This window comes from Heterodontus francisci, chromosome 11 (genome assembly GCF_036365525.1).
Source record: "Heterodontus francisci isolate sHetFra1 chromosome 11, sHetFra1.hap1, whole genome shotgun sequence".
Taxonomy (NCBI): Eukaryota; Metazoa; Chordata; class Chondrichthyes; order Heterodontiformes; family Heterodontidae; genus Heterodontus; species Heterodontus francisci.
In genome coordinates this window covers 83,196,021-83,212,055 of record NC_090381.1, presented here as the reverse complement: position 1 = coordinate 83,212,055, position 16,035 = coordinate 83,196,021, and the positions used below count along the sequence as shown (strand labels likewise).

At 41.1% G+C, this 16,035-nt stretch overlaps 1 protein-coding gene across 1 annotated transcript in view; it reads right to left on the bottom strand.

Annotated features, from left to right (window-relative positions):
• dnajc19 (DnaJ (Hsp40) homolog, subfamily C, member 19) overlaps positions 1 to 15,710 on the bottom strand; it is a 33,827-nt gene extending 18,117 nt beyond the window's left edge. Inside the window, exons 1-3 of the mRNA XM_068042353.1 lie at positions 15,529 to 15,710; positions 5,816 to 5,867; positions 5,438 to 5,511 (exon numbers count right to left, since the gene is read on the bottom strand). Coding sequence (XP_067898454.1) covers positions 5,438 to 5,511; positions 5,816 to 5,867; positions 15,529 to 15,531 — 129 coding nt within the window. The 5' untranslated portion in view covers positions 15,532 to 15,710. The remainder of the gene's footprint in view (positions 1 to 5,437; positions 5,512 to 5,815; positions 5,868 to 15,528) is intronic.
• Between the last annotated feature and the right edge of the window lie 325 nt (positions 15,711 to 16,035).

The window sequence follows — 16,035 nt, the reverse complement described above, 5'->3', positions numbered from 1 at the left end:
GTCAAGATCTATGGTGGTCAGGAGGTTTCACTTTTGGGATATTGTCTTGGTTCAGTTGGGGGGGTGGACTGTGTTGAAAGCAGTTGGGTTTGTAGCCTGCTGGAAAACCCTCAGCTCCTCTTTCTCTACCTTTTCGTAAAAAAAACCTGTGAATCCAGTGTGTGAGAGGTAAAACACCTGATGCCGCATTTCTCCCGAGAGGCTCTGGAAGGCCTGCCAGATTAATTCTCGACAAGGATGAAAGGGATAGTGAGGATGAGGCAGAAAGTGGCTTCAAATGAAAGTGCATCCACTGCACTCTCAAGCAGTGCATTCCAGACCTTAACCACTCGCTGCACAAAAGAGTTTTTCCTCATGTCATTTTTGCTTCACTTACCCATTATTTTAAATCTGTGCCCTCTCGTTCTTGATCCTCATAGTAGTGGGAACAGTTTCTCCCTATCTATTCTGTACAGACCGCTCATGATTTTGAATACCTCTATCAAATCACCTCTCAGCTTTCTCTTCTCCAAGGAAAACAGCCCCAACTTCTCCAATAATATAAAAGCAAAATAATATAAAAGCGAGTTCCGAAGAAGGGTAACTCTGCTTCTCTTTCCACAGATGCTGCCAGACCTGCTGAGTGGTTCCAGCATTTCTTACTTTTATTCCCAACTTCTCCAATCTATCTTCATAACTGAAGCTCTTCATCCCTGGAACCATTCTCGTGAATTTTTTCTGCACTCTCTCCAATGCCCTCACGTCTTTCCTAAAGTGCGGCGCCCAGAACTGGACGCAATACTACAGCTGAGGCCGAACTAATGTCTTATATAAATGCAACACAACTTCCTTGCTTTTGTACTCTATGCCCCTATTACTAAAGCCCAGGACACTGTATGCTTTATTAACCACTCTCAATCTGTCCTGCCACCTTCAAAAACTAATGCACATATACACTGAGGTCCCTCTGTTCCTGCACCCCCTTTAGAATTGTACCCTTTCTTTTATACTGTCTCTCCATGTTCTTCCTACCAAAATGAATCACTTCACATCGCTCTTCACTGAACTTCATCTGCCACCTATCTGCCCATTCCACCAACTTGTCTACGTCCTTTTATAGTTCTACACCTTCCTCCTCAGTTCACAATGCTTTCAAGTTTCGTATCATCCACAAACTTTGAAATTGCGCCCTGTACACCAAGGTCTAGGTCATTAATATACATCAGGAAGAGCAAGGGTCCCAACACTGATCCCTGGGGAACCTCACCACAAACCTTCTTCCAGCCCGAAAAACATCCATGAACCACTAACTCTTTGTTTCCTGTCACTTAGCTAATTCCATATCTATGTTGCTACCATCCCTGTTATTCCATGAGCTATAACGTTACTCACAAGTCTGTTGTATGGCACTGTATCAAACGTCTTTTGAAAGTCCATGTACACCACTTCAACTGCATTGCCCTCATCAACACTCTGTTACATCCTCAAAAAACTCCAGCAAGTTTGTCAAACATTATTTTCCCTTAAGAAATCCATGCTGACTTTCTGTAATTAGCCCACATTTGTCCATGTGACTATTAATTTTGACCCAAATTATTTTTTCTAGATGTTTCCCCACCACTGCCGTTAAACTGACTGGCGTGTAGTTGCTGGGCTTATCTTTACACCTTTTCTTTTTAAAGCAAGGGTGTAACATTTGCAATTCTCCAGTCCTTTGGCACCATCCCCGCATCTAAGGAAGACTGAAAAATTATGGCCAGTGCCTCCGCAGTTTCCACCCTCACCTCCCTCAGTATCCTTGGATGCATCTCATCCAGTCCTGGTGCTTTATCCACTGTAAGTACAGACAGTCTATCTGATACATCCTCTATCAATTTTAAACCCTTCTAGTGTCCAAATTACCTCCTCTTTCACCATTGCCTGGGTTGCATCTTCTTCCTTGGTAAAGACAGATGCAAAGTATGTATTTAATACCTCAGCTATGCCCTCTGCCTTCATGTGTAAAGTCCCTTTCTGGTCCCTACTTGGCCCAACTGCTCCATTTACCACCCTTTTAATATTCATATGTCTATAGAAAACTTTGGGATTCCCTTTAATGTTAGCTGCCAGTCTCTCTTCACGCTCTCTCTTCGCTTCTCTTATTTGCTTTTTCACTTCCCCTCTGGACCTTCTATATTCAGCCTACTTCTGTCATAAGCACACTTTTTCTTCTTTTTCTTAATCTCTACCTCTTTTGTCATCCAGGGAGCTCCGCATTTGTTTACCCTACCTTTCCCCCTTGAGGGAACGTACCTTCTCTGTGCCCGAACTATCTCTTCTTTGAAGGTAACCCATTGTTCAGCTACCATTTTTCCTGCCAACCTTTGACACCAATTTATTCATCCCAGCTCCGCTCTTAACCCACTGAAGTTGGATTCCCCCCAGTTAATTATTCTTACTCTGGATTATTATCCATTATTGAAGATCAACTACTCCCAGACTCATTCCCCAAAAGTATCCAAATCAGCTATTTATTTCAACCAAAGTCCCAACTCCCAGATATACCAGTCATCAACAAATTTGAGTCTGTACATCTCTTCTCTTCATTGGATAAATTGATTAAGATGCTGAAGGGCAATGGAGAACCTTCTGGGACTACATTACTGACTGGACCCCAGGCAGAGGTGCTACCCGTCTCTGCTTACTGAATGCAACCAATTTGCCGTCCATCTTAAAACCTAGCTGTTGATCCCACGATGCAAAGTTACATAATGTGACATCTTATCAAAAGCTTTTTGGAAAACATGAAAACATCAACCAAACCCAATGTAATTACACAAATGGCAATTGTAAATCTGTAACCAATTCAGATTAGTATTGGATTACATTTTTATCAAAAAAAGAATTAATAAGTTCCTAGAAATTACCACACAGAAGAATGAATTCACCCCAGTGAATTTGTGCTGGAGCTCAAGCCCTCAACTAGAGCTATGTACTCTAATTCCATTCCCTCCCCTTTCCCCGTACTCTTTTATATTCTGTCATGCAGGCCCCAACTGCCAAGAATGAGGCACATTAATTTCGCCACAATGACATTAAACTTTAAGTTGCTGCTGGGAAGAAAAGAGGGCCTATCACAAGGAATTGCCAGGCCGCTCGCCAGAAAGACATTTTTGCATACGAGCAGACAGTGTTGAAACAAAGGAACCAGTCCCTGCTCCCAATACACAGAAGTCGTGGTCAGACCTCAGTGTGAATCTCAGTTTAGTCACATGACTAACTGGCTGTTGCAGAGTTTTGAACTGAGAGTTTTAAATTGGCCACAGAGAATTTGAACACAGAAAGCTCAAGAACATCTCTCTCCTGTCTGCTCCCATCTCATTCTCACCAGCTTTGGAATCCATTGATGACACAGGAACCCCCAAGAGAGAAAAGTCTCCTATAGTGAACAAGGTTTAAGAAGAATACTGGGCCCCAACGAAAAGCAAGAATTACCTACAAGCAAGATCTACCTACAAAAAGACTCTACAGTGAGCTTGAAGCACAGTAACAAGAAACTCTTCAGATATTGCCTCAAACGTTTTCATTTTATTTTTCTTCTGCTCTTTTCTGTCCTTATTTGCATGTGTGTATCGTGTGTGCATGTTAGCGTGGGCGCATCGTGTATCTGTAGGTGTTAACCGAATTAGAGTTTGTTTTAATAAATTTTACTTTTCTTCTTTAAACCTAAGAAAGCCTGTTTGTGCTCATTTCTTCAACTTATAATTGGAAAGCAGTGAACAAGGATTCACCAAGGGGGAGCTAAAAACAGTGTGTTTAAAAAAATAAAACCCTGTTACAGTAAGACCAGGTGAAGGCTGAAAGGGAACCCCTAGGCCTCTTTCTCATCTGGTTGTAACAATTCCTTTTCAAATAGTTACCCAGATCCCTATTACATGATGGCACACTCACTGCTTCATTAATTATTTACAGCAAAGCATTCAAATTGTAATAACCCTTCTTGGTGAAAAATTTTCTCATGTGTCCACTACATTAATGATAATTCTTGAATTTAGCCTTGTTAGCGATTCGCCAACTAGTGCAAATAATCTTTCAACACTCTTCCTTTCAAAATGTTGAAAGCCTCTTATTAGATCCCTTCTGTTATAATGAAAAAAGAATCACTCTTTTTTAAATAAACATTTCACAACGATAACCTCATTCCTGGTTTCATTCTACCGAGTCTTTTTGATGACTGATTTCCTTCCAATGATAAGATGCCTTGAACCGTATGCAATACTCCTGTTATGGTCTAACCAATGTCTTGTACAAATTCAACCTTACTTCCTTGCTTTTATATTCAGTGTCTTATTCTTTGTTGTTTAAGTACATGCTAGTTAAGGAGTGTGAATCTCAGTAATGGAGAATAGAATATTGTTCCCTGTGAAAAAAAATTTTAAAAACTGAAAATACACCTCAACTCCAAACTCAGAGTTCTCTTTCTGTACCATTTTAAACACCAGCAATCCTTATAGATTCTCTGAGCAAGACCATAGTTTCGTGCAAATTTATAAAGCTCTCTGCTGTGCACTTAAGGAACAACTTGAGGCTATGCACATTTGTTTTCCTTCAGATTCTGACTTGACAGAGTAAATGGAGCACAAGTCGAATCTGGCTTTGAACCTAGGCCCTAGAGGGGAGGGGGGTGGGGGGGAAGGACATTAAAATAGAAATATAATTTATTTGTGAAAAGGAAATGTTAAGCCATTTGTAAATATCATCCACATTTATTACTTAATATCATCACCAGAAAAACAACCAGATGAAGAAGATTGATGCTTAGAAAAGTGAAATTTCCCTGAATGATGCTCATTTTCCCAACAATGGCTCAGGAAAACTTCAAATATCTTTCAGTTGTTCCAGTTCATAAACATCTACAAATTCAATAAATTTTCTTGCTCCTCTTTTGAGCCACATTTTCCAGTAGACCTACAGATCTGCATCAACAATCAACGAGTCAACTTCAAATCATGTATTTACAGCTATGTAAATTTGATGCAGATTTTGACACTAAAGCTTCTGAATTTGCACTGGAAGTTGTAATCTAACTATCTTGTTCAAGATGCTGATCCACACACTGACAGCAAAGGTTGGGTAAAGGGAGTAATTGAAATTGGTTGCAATTTTATGTTTAAAGAAAATTTTAAAATCATCATGTGATTTTAATCAAGAATTTAATTGGTCCAAATCATGGTATCTTACCAAAAATATGCATTTTTCCACGTAGAAAGGGACAGAAAAGTCATTTTAGACATATAAAACCCAAAAATTAACTTGTAAGTTTTATGGCCATGCAATCCAAGAACTTTATTTTTCATATCTTGCAAGTAAGCAAGTGTAGAAAGATAAAAACTATATTTTTATTGATTTAGATACCCCTTTAGGCTTTATATGTAGTTTATTATAGTTCAATAAACTGAGCAGCAAGGCAGAAACTAACCGACTTGGGCAGGTTTTGAATGGTTTGTTTCAAAGCGGGTTCCATATGCTTCATAGCTTTAACAACATACCGACCTAAGAGGGAAGAACAAAAACACTGAAAAAACAGCCTGCATATGAAAGGTATAATTTAGCATTGCTAAAGTATTTGGGAGTCCTTCAGTATATTCACTAGTTGCTTATTAGGATAAGTGCTTAATTGGAAATGCATCTGTTAGAACACTACTACCCTGTAATCCCAAGAATATGTATACACGTGTGTGTTGTTTTACTTTTGTATTACCCAAGAAACCATTATTCATGAATAAAACTGAGAAAACATAGATGTACATGTAGCTTATAAGAAAGATGGTATTATGTCTAGTCTTTCAATACAAACCTGCAAATGCTGCAGCAGCAACTGTCAGTCCAACCGCTATCATTGTGCTCGCCTAGAAATGGAAAAAGAGCATTATTACTACATATTTTGAACAAGTTAGGCTTTGAACTTACATATGCTCAGAACAAATCTAGATAGGTGCACTGTTCCAAAGCTTTTGCTAATAGGAACATAGAAACAGGAGTAGGCCTTTAAGCCACTCAAGCCTGTTCCACCATTCAATGAGATTGTGGTCAATCTGCAACCTAACACCATATACAAACCTTTGCTTCATACCTTCGGTTATGAAAAATCTATCAATTTCAATTTTAAAATTAACTGATCTAGCATCAATTGCTGTTTGTGGAAGAGAATTCCAAACTTCTACCACCCTTTGCGTGAAGTGCTTCTTTCACTCTGGAAAGATTTAATTTTTAGACTACGGCCCCTAGTCCTTGACTCGTCAACAATCGAAAATAAGTTGTCTTTATCTACCTTATCTGTTCCCCCTAATATCTTGAAAATTTCGATCAAATTGCTCCTTAATCTTCTAAATTCCAGGGAATACAACCATAGTTTTTGTAATCTCTCCTTGTAATTTAACCTTTGGAGTTCAGGTATCATTCTGGTTAATTTACATTGCACTCTCTCCAAGGCCAATACATCCTTTCTAAGGCAAGGGGCCCAGAACTGCTCACAGTACTCCAGGTGAGGTCTAACCAGGGCTTTTTATAGATGAATCATGACTTCTCACCCATGTATTATAGTCCTCTATAGGTAAAAGCCAGCACTCAAGCAGCCTTTTGGATTGTTTTCTGTACCTGTCATAGCATTTTAATGAACTATATAACTGGATTTCCACTGTTTCTAGCTTTTCACCATTTAGAAAGTACCCAGTTCTATCCTTTTTAGGTCCAAAGTAAAGTCCTCACATTTAACTACATTGAAATCCATTTGCCAGAGTTTTGCCCATTTACTTAATCACTATCTCTGATTTTATGGTTCCAGCTACACTGCTTACAATGCTGCCTATCTTTGTATCATCAGCAAATCTGGATATGTGTCTTTCTATCCCATCATCTAAGTTGTTAGTAAATACAGTTAATAGTTGAGGCCTTAGCGCAGATCCTTGTGGGAGGCAACTAGGAACATCCTGCCAATTAGAGCACTGCCCATTATTCCTAATCCCCGTTTCCTGCCGCTCAGCCAATTTCCTAACTAGGTCAAAATTTTGCCTTCAATGTCATGAGCTTCAACTATAGCTAACCAAGTAATGAGAGGCTTTATCAAATGTCTTCTGGAAGCCATTATTAATAATATCCATAGACATTCCCCTACTTTAGTCATCTCTTCAAAATGTTCCAATCAGGTTCGTCAGGCATGACCTACTCTTTATTAATCATGCTGGCTTTCTCTGAATACCTTGAAATTTTTTAGCTGATCAATCACTTTATTCTTAATTATAGACTCTAGTAATTTCCTGACAACAGATGATAGACAATCTGGACTGCAATTCCCCAATTTCCCTCTGCCACCTTTCTTAAACACTAGAGTGACATGCACAACTTTCCAATCTAGAAGAACAGTTCCTGAATCAAAAGAACTTCAGAAAATGCTGGGTACAGTAGCATGGTGTTTGTGTTACTGGACTAGTAATCCTGAGACCTGGGCTAATGTTCCAGTGACATAAGTTCATTCCCACAACAGCAACTGAGAAATTTAAATTCAATTAATTAAATAAAATCTGGAATAAAAAGCTAGTGTCAGTAACAGTGACCATAAAACTCTCAGATTGTCATTAAAAAAAAAGCTGGTTCACTAATGTCCTTTAGGGAAGAAAATGTGCCATCCTTACTTGGTTGCCCCTGAATGTGACTCCAAACTCACAGCAATGTTGTTGATTCTTAACTATCCTCTGAAATGGCCTAGCAAGTCATTTAGTTGTGTCTAACAGCTATAAAAAAGTCTAAGAAGAATAAAATCAATGAACCACCTGGCATCAACCTAGGCACACGCAGTCCAAACAACCCTGCAAAGTCCTCCTCACTAACATCTGGGCACTTATGTTAAAATTGGGAGAGCTGTCCCATAGATTAGTCAAACAACAGTATATTTCAGCCTGAAATATAGTCATACTCAGAGGTCATAACCTTCAGCCGATGTCCCACAACCCTCCATCACCACCCCTAGGTACGCCCTGTCTCATCAACAGAACCCACTAGACATGGTGGCAGTGGTAGAGTCAGGAGAGAGCAGACTTGGGCATCCTCAACATTGACTCCAAACGCCATGAAGTCCATGATGGGCAAGGAGACTTCCTGATTATACCTGCTGCCCTCCTTTGGCTGATGAATCACCTCCTCCATGTCAAACACCACTTGGAAGAAGCATGAAGGATAGCAAAGGCACAGGAGGCACTCTGGTTGACTTCAATGTCCATCATCAAAAGTGGCTCGGTTTCACAACGACCGACCAAGCTGGACGAGTCCTGGAGGACAAAGCTGCCACACTGGGCCTGTGGCAGGTAGCGAGAGAACTAATATTATGGAAAGATCTACTTAAGAACATAAGAAATAGGAGCAGGAGTAGACCATACCACCCCTTGAACCTTTTCCGTCATTCAATACGATCCTGGCTAACTCTTTGCCTCAACTCCATCTTTGCTCCCCATATCCCTCAATTCCCTGAGAGACCAAAAATCTATCTCAGCCTGAAATATAGTCAATGATGGAGAATCCACATCCTTCTGGGTAGAGAATTCCAAAGATTCACAACCCTCCGAGCAAAGAAATTTCTCATCTCAGTCCTAAACAACTGACCCCTTATCCTGAGATTGTGCCCCCATGTTCTAGATTCACTAGCCAGGAGAAACAACCTCTGTGTCTATTCCATCAAGCCCCTTCAGAATCTTGTGTTTCAATGAGATCACCTCTCATTCTTCTAAACTCCAGGAGTGTACAGGCCCAATTTACTCAGCCTATCATAGGCCAACATTCTCATTCCAGAAAACAATCTAGTGATCCTTCGCTGTACCGCCTCCAAGGCGAGTATATCCTTCCTTAAATATGGAGACCAAAACTTTGCACAGCGCTCTAGGAATGGTCTTGGCATAGCTCTATACAATTGTAGCAAGACTTCCTTATTCTTGTACTCCAATCCCCTTGCAATAAAGGCCAACATGTCATTTACCTTCCTAATTGCTTGCTGTACCTACATGTTAACTTTGTGTGCCTTGTACGAGTACATCCAAGTTTCACGCCTTTTCTAAAAAGTATTGTGCTTTTCTGTTCTTACTACCAAAGTGAATAAATTCCCATTATACTCCATTTGCCACTTTGTTGCCCACTCACTTAAACTGTCTATATCTCTGCAGCCTCTTTATGTCCTCCTCACAGTTTACATTCCTACCTAGCTTTGTATTGTCAGCAAACTTAGATACACTACTCTCGGTCTCTTCTTCTAAATTACTGTAGATTGTAAATAGCCAAGGCCCCAGCACTGATCCTTGCGGCACTCCACTAATTACAGCCTGCCAACTTGAAAATTCCCCGTTTATTCCTACTCTCTGCTTCCTGCCCATTAACCAAATCACCATCCATGCTTATATACTACTTCCAACTCCATGACCCCTTATCTTGTATATCAGGTAAAAGACTGACATCTTATCGAATCCTTTTTGGAAATCCAAGTATACTATACCTACTGGTTTCCCAAAAATCTACCCTACTAGTTACATCCTCAAAAAACTAAAATTTGTCAAACACAATTTGTTGACTCTGTCTGATCATACTATGATTTTCTAAGTGTATTATTAGGACTTCCCTAATAATAGATTCCAGCTTTTTCCCCAGACAACTGATGTCAGGCTGACTGGCCTGTCGTTCCCTATTTTGTCTATCCCTCCTTTTTTGAATAGTGGTGTCACATTTGCTAACTTCCAATCCACTAGGACTGTTGTAGAATTTAGGGAATTTTGGAAAATCATAACCAGCACATCCACTATCTCTGCAGCTAACCTCATCAATATACTGGTCATAACTGTACCTATGACAGTATTAGTAGGTGTAACCACCGCAGTCCTTGTGGAGACAAAGCCAGCCTTCACATTGAGGACACCCTCCGTCGTGTTGTCTGCCATTATCACCCTGCTAAATGGGATAGATTGAGAACAGATCTAGCAGCTCAAAACTGGCTATCCATGAGGCACTGTGGGCCATCAGCAGCAGAATTGTATTCAAACGCAAACTAACCTTATGACCCGGCATATCCCCTATTCTACCATTACCATCAAGCCAGGGGATCACCCCTCCTTCAACGTGGAGCCTGGAAAAGCAAGCCTGGCGCAGCAAATGGGCACATCTAAAAATGAGGTGCCAACCTGGGGAAGCTACACCACAGGACTGAATGCATGTTAAGCAGCATGCTATAGACAGCGCTAAGCCATCCCATAATCAGATCAGATTAAAGATGTGTAGTCCTGACACGTCCAGTGTTGGTGGACAATTAAACAACTAACAGGAGGAACAGGCTCCAAGAACATCCCCATCCTCAATGATGGAAGAACCTAGCACGAGTGCAAAAGACAAGGCCGAAGTATTTGCAGCCAGAAATGCAGACTGAATGATCCATCTCAGCCTCCTGAGATTCCACCATCACAGATCCCAGTCTTCAGCCAATATGATTCACTCCATGTGATATCAAGAAATGGCTGAGTAAAGACTATAGGCTGACAACATCTCAGCTATGCTGCTGCAGACATGTGCTCCAGAACTAGCTGTGCCTCTAGCCAAGCTGTTCCAGTACAGCTACAACACTGGCATCCACCCAACAAAGTAGAAAATTGCCCAGATATGTCCTGTCCACAAAGAGCAGGGCAAATCCAATATGGCCAATTACTGCCCCATCAGTCTAATATCAATCATCAGTACCAGATGTTCAGTTTAGGTTCTGCCAGGATCACTTCGCTCCAAACCTCATTATAGCCCTGGTCTAACATGGTCAAAAGAGCTGCATTCCAGAAGTGAGGTGAGAGAGCCCATTCCAGAAGTGAGGTGAGAGAGCCCTTGGCATCAAGGAGCCTTAGTAAAACTGAAATCAATGGGAATCAGCGGGAAAATTCATCAATGGCTGGTGTCATACCTAGTACAAAGGAAGATGGTTATTGTCATTGGAAGCCAATCATCTCAGCCACAGCACATCACTGCAGAAATTCCTCCGGGTAGTGTCCTAGGCCCAACCATTTTCAGCTGCTACATCAATGACCTTCCCTCCATCATAAGGTCAAAAGTGGGGATGTTAGCTGATGATTGCAGTCTTCAGTTCCACTTGCAATTCTTCAATGAAGCAGTCCATGCCCACATGCAGCAAGACCTGGAGAACAATCAGGCTTGGGCTAAGTGGCAAGTAACATTTGTGTCACATAAGTGCCAGGCGATGACTATCACCAACAAGAGAGAATATAACGACTTCCCCTTGACAGTCAACATTGCTCAGTCCCCCACCATCAACATCCTAGGGGGTTGTCATTAACTAGAAATTTAACTTGACCAGCCTCAAATACCATGGCTACCAACAGCAGGTCAGAGGCTGGATATTCTGCGGCAAGTAACTGATCTCCTGACTCCCTAAAGCCTTTCCAGAATCTATCCACAAGTCAGGAGTGTGATGGAATACTCTCCACGTGCCTGCATGCGTGGACCTCCAACAAAAATGCTCTACATCCAGAACAAAACAATCCGGTTTATTGGCACTCCATCCACCACCATAAACATTCAATCCCTCCACCAACAGCACACAGTAGCAGCAGTGTGTACCATCTACAAGATGCGCACCATCTACAAGATGCGCTGCAACAACTCACCAAGGCTCGTGGATAGCACCTTCCAAACCCACGACCTCTACTGCCTGGAAGAATAGGGCAGCAGGTGCATGGGAACACCACCACCTGCAACTTCCCCTCAAGTTACACACCATCGCAAACTGGAAATTTCATCATCGCTGGGTCAAAATCCTGGAACTCCCTACCTAATTGAACTGTGGGAGTTCCTACAACACATGGATTGCAGTGGTTCAAGGCAGTGGCTCACCGCCATCTTCTCAAGGACAATTAGGGATGGACAATAAATACTGGCCTTGCCAATGACACACATATGCCAACGAGCGAAGAGATTATATTTAGGGTATCTGCACTGTTCTCACCTACTTCCTTTAAAACCCTGGGGTGGAAACCATCTGATCTAAGGGATCTGTCACTCTCTGGTGCCATTGTTTTCTTCATTATTGTTATTTTGCTTATGTTAATTTTGGTGAGTCCCTATCACGATTCGGTATATTAGGACCTTACTATAACGCAGAACTTGGTATAATGTGGGTTTGTTTTGGACCCTAAATTTTATCCTTTCAGAATGTATTTTCATCCTTTTTTGCAATGTGCCGAACATTGTTGAAGTATAAATGCTCCACAAATGACAAACTTCCACCTGAGTCCTCTGACTTCTGGGATCAAAGTTTTCAGAAAAGGTCAAGAGTATCACAAGTACTTCTTTTTGTTGATAATTTTCGAGGAAGAATTAACATCTTTTAATTTATATTGTTTACTGTTGTTTAAACCGGAGTGCTGATGACATCAAAAAGAATTGGGAGCTGGAGGAGTGACTGAGCCCAGCCGTATAAAGGAGCTGCAGTAATAACACCTGAAGCAATATTAGCTCAGTGAGTTTATGCAGTGATCAGCTAGGGCTGTTTCTGTTAAAAGGGAGATGATTACAGGGTGACAGAGTTATTTAAAAATGCAAAGGGATGAGACAGTGTAGATAGAACCAGACTGCTTCCAGTAATTTAGGGGTTTATAACGAGGAACATGGATAAAAGGTTAAATGTGAAAGGGAAATCATGTTCATCCAATTTATTGGAGTTCTTTGAAGAAGTAATCTGCTGTGGATAAAGGGGAACGGGTAGATGGACTGTACTTAGATTTTCATAAGGCATTTGATAATGTCCCACATCATAGGTTATTGTGGAAAATTAAAAGTCATGGTGTAGAGAGTAACATTTTGGCATGGATAGAAGATTGCCTAGCTAACAGGAAACAGAGACTAGGCATAAATGGGTCATTTTCTGGTTGGCAAGATGGTGTGCCAGAGATCAGTGCTGGGGCTTCAACTTTTTACAATTTATATAAATGACTTAGATGAAGGGACTGAAGGTATGGTTGCTAAATTTGCTGATGACACAAAGATAGGTAGGAAAGCAAGTTTTGAAGAGGACATCAGGAGGCTACAAAGGGATATAGATAGGTTAAGTGGGTGGGCAAAGACCTGGCAAATGGAGTATAATGTTGGAAAATGTGAAATTGTCCATTTTGGCAGGAAGAAAAAAAAAGCACATTATCTAAATGGTGAGAGATTGCAGAGCTCTGAGATGCAGAGGGATCTGGGTGTCCTAGTACAAGAATCACAAAAGATTAGTAGCAGGTACAGCAAGTAATTGGGAAAGCTAAAAGAATGTTATTGTTTATTGCGAGGGGTATTGAATACAAAAGTAGGGAGGTTATGCTTCAGCTATACAGGGCATCGGTGAGACCACATCTGGAGTACAGTACTGGTCTCCTTATTTAAGGAAGGATTTAAATGCATAGGAAGCAGTTCAGAGAAGGTTTTCTAGACTGTACCTGGAATGGGCGAGTTGTCTTATGAGGAAAGGTTGGACAGGCTAGGCTTGTATCCTCTGCAGTTTAGAAGAGTAAGAGACGACTTGATTGAAACATATAAGATCCTGAGGGGTCTTAACAGGGTGGATGCGGAAAGGATATTCCCTCTTGTGGGAGAATCTAGAACTGGGGTCACTGTTTAAAAATAAGGGGTCGCCCATTTAAGACAGAGATGAGGAGAAATTTTTTCTCTGGGGGTCATGACTCTTTGGAACTCTTCAAAAGGCGGCGGAAGCAGAGTCTTTGAATATTTTTAAGGCAGAGGTAGATAGACTCTTGATAATCAAGACAGTGAAAGATTATCGGAGGTAGGTGGGAATGTGGAACGTGGCGTTGAGGTTACAATCAGATCAGCCATGATCTTGTTGAATGGTGGAGCAGGCTCAAGGGGCCGAGTGACCTACTCCTAATTCATATGTTTGTACGCAAGATTCATGAAAGGAGGAGAAACTTTTTTTTTTAAACATAGAGGTTGCGGAATGTACTATCAGAGATATTGATTGAAGCAGAGATCATGTCAACATTTTGATAGATTGGACATATGGGTGAAGGAAAGGGGGGGAAAAAATCAAGAGACAGGGAAATGGGTGAACACATGGAATTAGGACTACCCCTAGTTGAAGTGAAAACCAGAAAGATGGCAAGATGAATAATTTTTCATAAATGCTCACTCTTCAGCAGCATGACCTGCTCTTCAAAGTTTTAAACTCCTTCTCCCTTTTGACAATCATCCATGTTGTAAGGTAGAGCACAACAGTGACATTTCTAACAACTTCTACAGCTTCATTGAACTTCCTTTGATTTCATCCCAAGAGGGAAGAAAAAACTGACTACTGTCAGCAAGACAATTTATTGGCGGTGGATATTGGCAGTCTCGAGATATGGCCCCAATGGACTGCTGTATAACTTTGTCTTAGCTGAGACTGCAAATCCACTCAAGGGAGTTGTGAGCTCACATCTCCTTAAACTCCATGGTGCACTGAGTGCTGTAACTGCAGGTCGCCTCTTTTTTTAATATTAACTATCAAATTGAACAAAAAGTGTAACGCTGGAAAATATGACCTGTAAAATGGATGTATGCTCCTTTTACTGATAGTAAAGAAAATGTCTTCAAATAATTGAAAACCTACACGCAAATAGCTCCACTCTGGTGGAAACAAACTGCATTTAATAACTAGCAACTATCTGTTTCTAAAGCAATGTTTTCCATTTGTAAATCTTAGTATAAATATTGTCTTACTTGCTTCTGTACTAATAGTGTTACAGTGCAGTATTGAGGGAAGAGAAAGAACAATTTGTACCATTAAAGAAAAATCAGTACTACGGCAATTTTGAAGTTGTTTAAAGTATACTCGCATCTAAAATGTGCAACTAGAAGGTTTGATGAAAATCAGTTGAGTTAAAACAGAGCAACAAGGACAACATAGACAGACTAAAGGATTTTGGACTGAAATCACAGAATCGTTACAGTGCAAAGAGGCCATTCAGCCTCCTGAATACCAGGCAGCGTTTTCTTATTTGCCAACAAACAGAAGTTTGGAAATGTTGAAAGGTATTTCTTCAGTCAAGCATGTACTAGTAATACTTTTAAACCCCAAACCCATGTCACTTATTAGACCCGTTTTAACTCAATTCTGCTTTTCAAATTGATTAGCTATTAAATCATGAACAAAAGTCACAATTTTGGAAAACACAAACAAGCATTTCAAAAGTAGTCACTATTGACATAACCTCTTTGCTAACATTAGATTTTGCTCTGACCCACAGGACTTGCCTGGAGATGGCAACAAATGCAGGCCTTGCCAGGCACGCCCACATCCCGTGAATAAATAACAAAACCCATCAAGACCTACATCCCCAAATGTAATGAAAGGCAAAGGGACAAAACCCCTGCGCGAATCTGGAATCTATTTTGATGTAGATGGGTCCCAGTTCTGTGCAGCTGCGAATTTGTAAGCTGCTTCTTTAACTGTGCAGTGACTGATTTCCAGAGATAAAAAAAATTATAAGGGATTCAGCCACTTACCATTTTTAACGAAAGGCAGCTTATCTTTAAAAAAAAATGTAATTACGAACTATGCGTTGACATCCTTTGCACCTTCCCTTTGGTATTCCAGATGAAAAATACACGTGTTAAAGCCGCCGTTTCCAGAGTTTGCCGTGTACCAGATTTACTGTCGCGAAACGGCCCTGCCGTTAGTGCCCGCCTTCTTTTGTCCCCCGACCCCACGATTGGTGCTTTCCTCGGGGGGCGTGGCCGAGAGGGGTTCCGCCCATCGGGTTGGATGAATTGAGCGCCGCTGTCAATCACGCCGTTCTCACCTGTCGAAGGTCAGAGGTATGACAGGTTCAGCGGTAGTGTAGTAGTGACAGGATCAGTGGCGCAGTGGTTAGCCCTGCAGCCTCACAGCTCCAGGGACCCGGGTTCAATTCTGGGTACTGCCTGTGTGGAGTTTGCAAGTTCTCCCTGTGTCTGCGTGGGTTTTCTCTGGGTGCTCTGGTTTCCTGCCAAAAGACTTGCAGGTTGATAGGT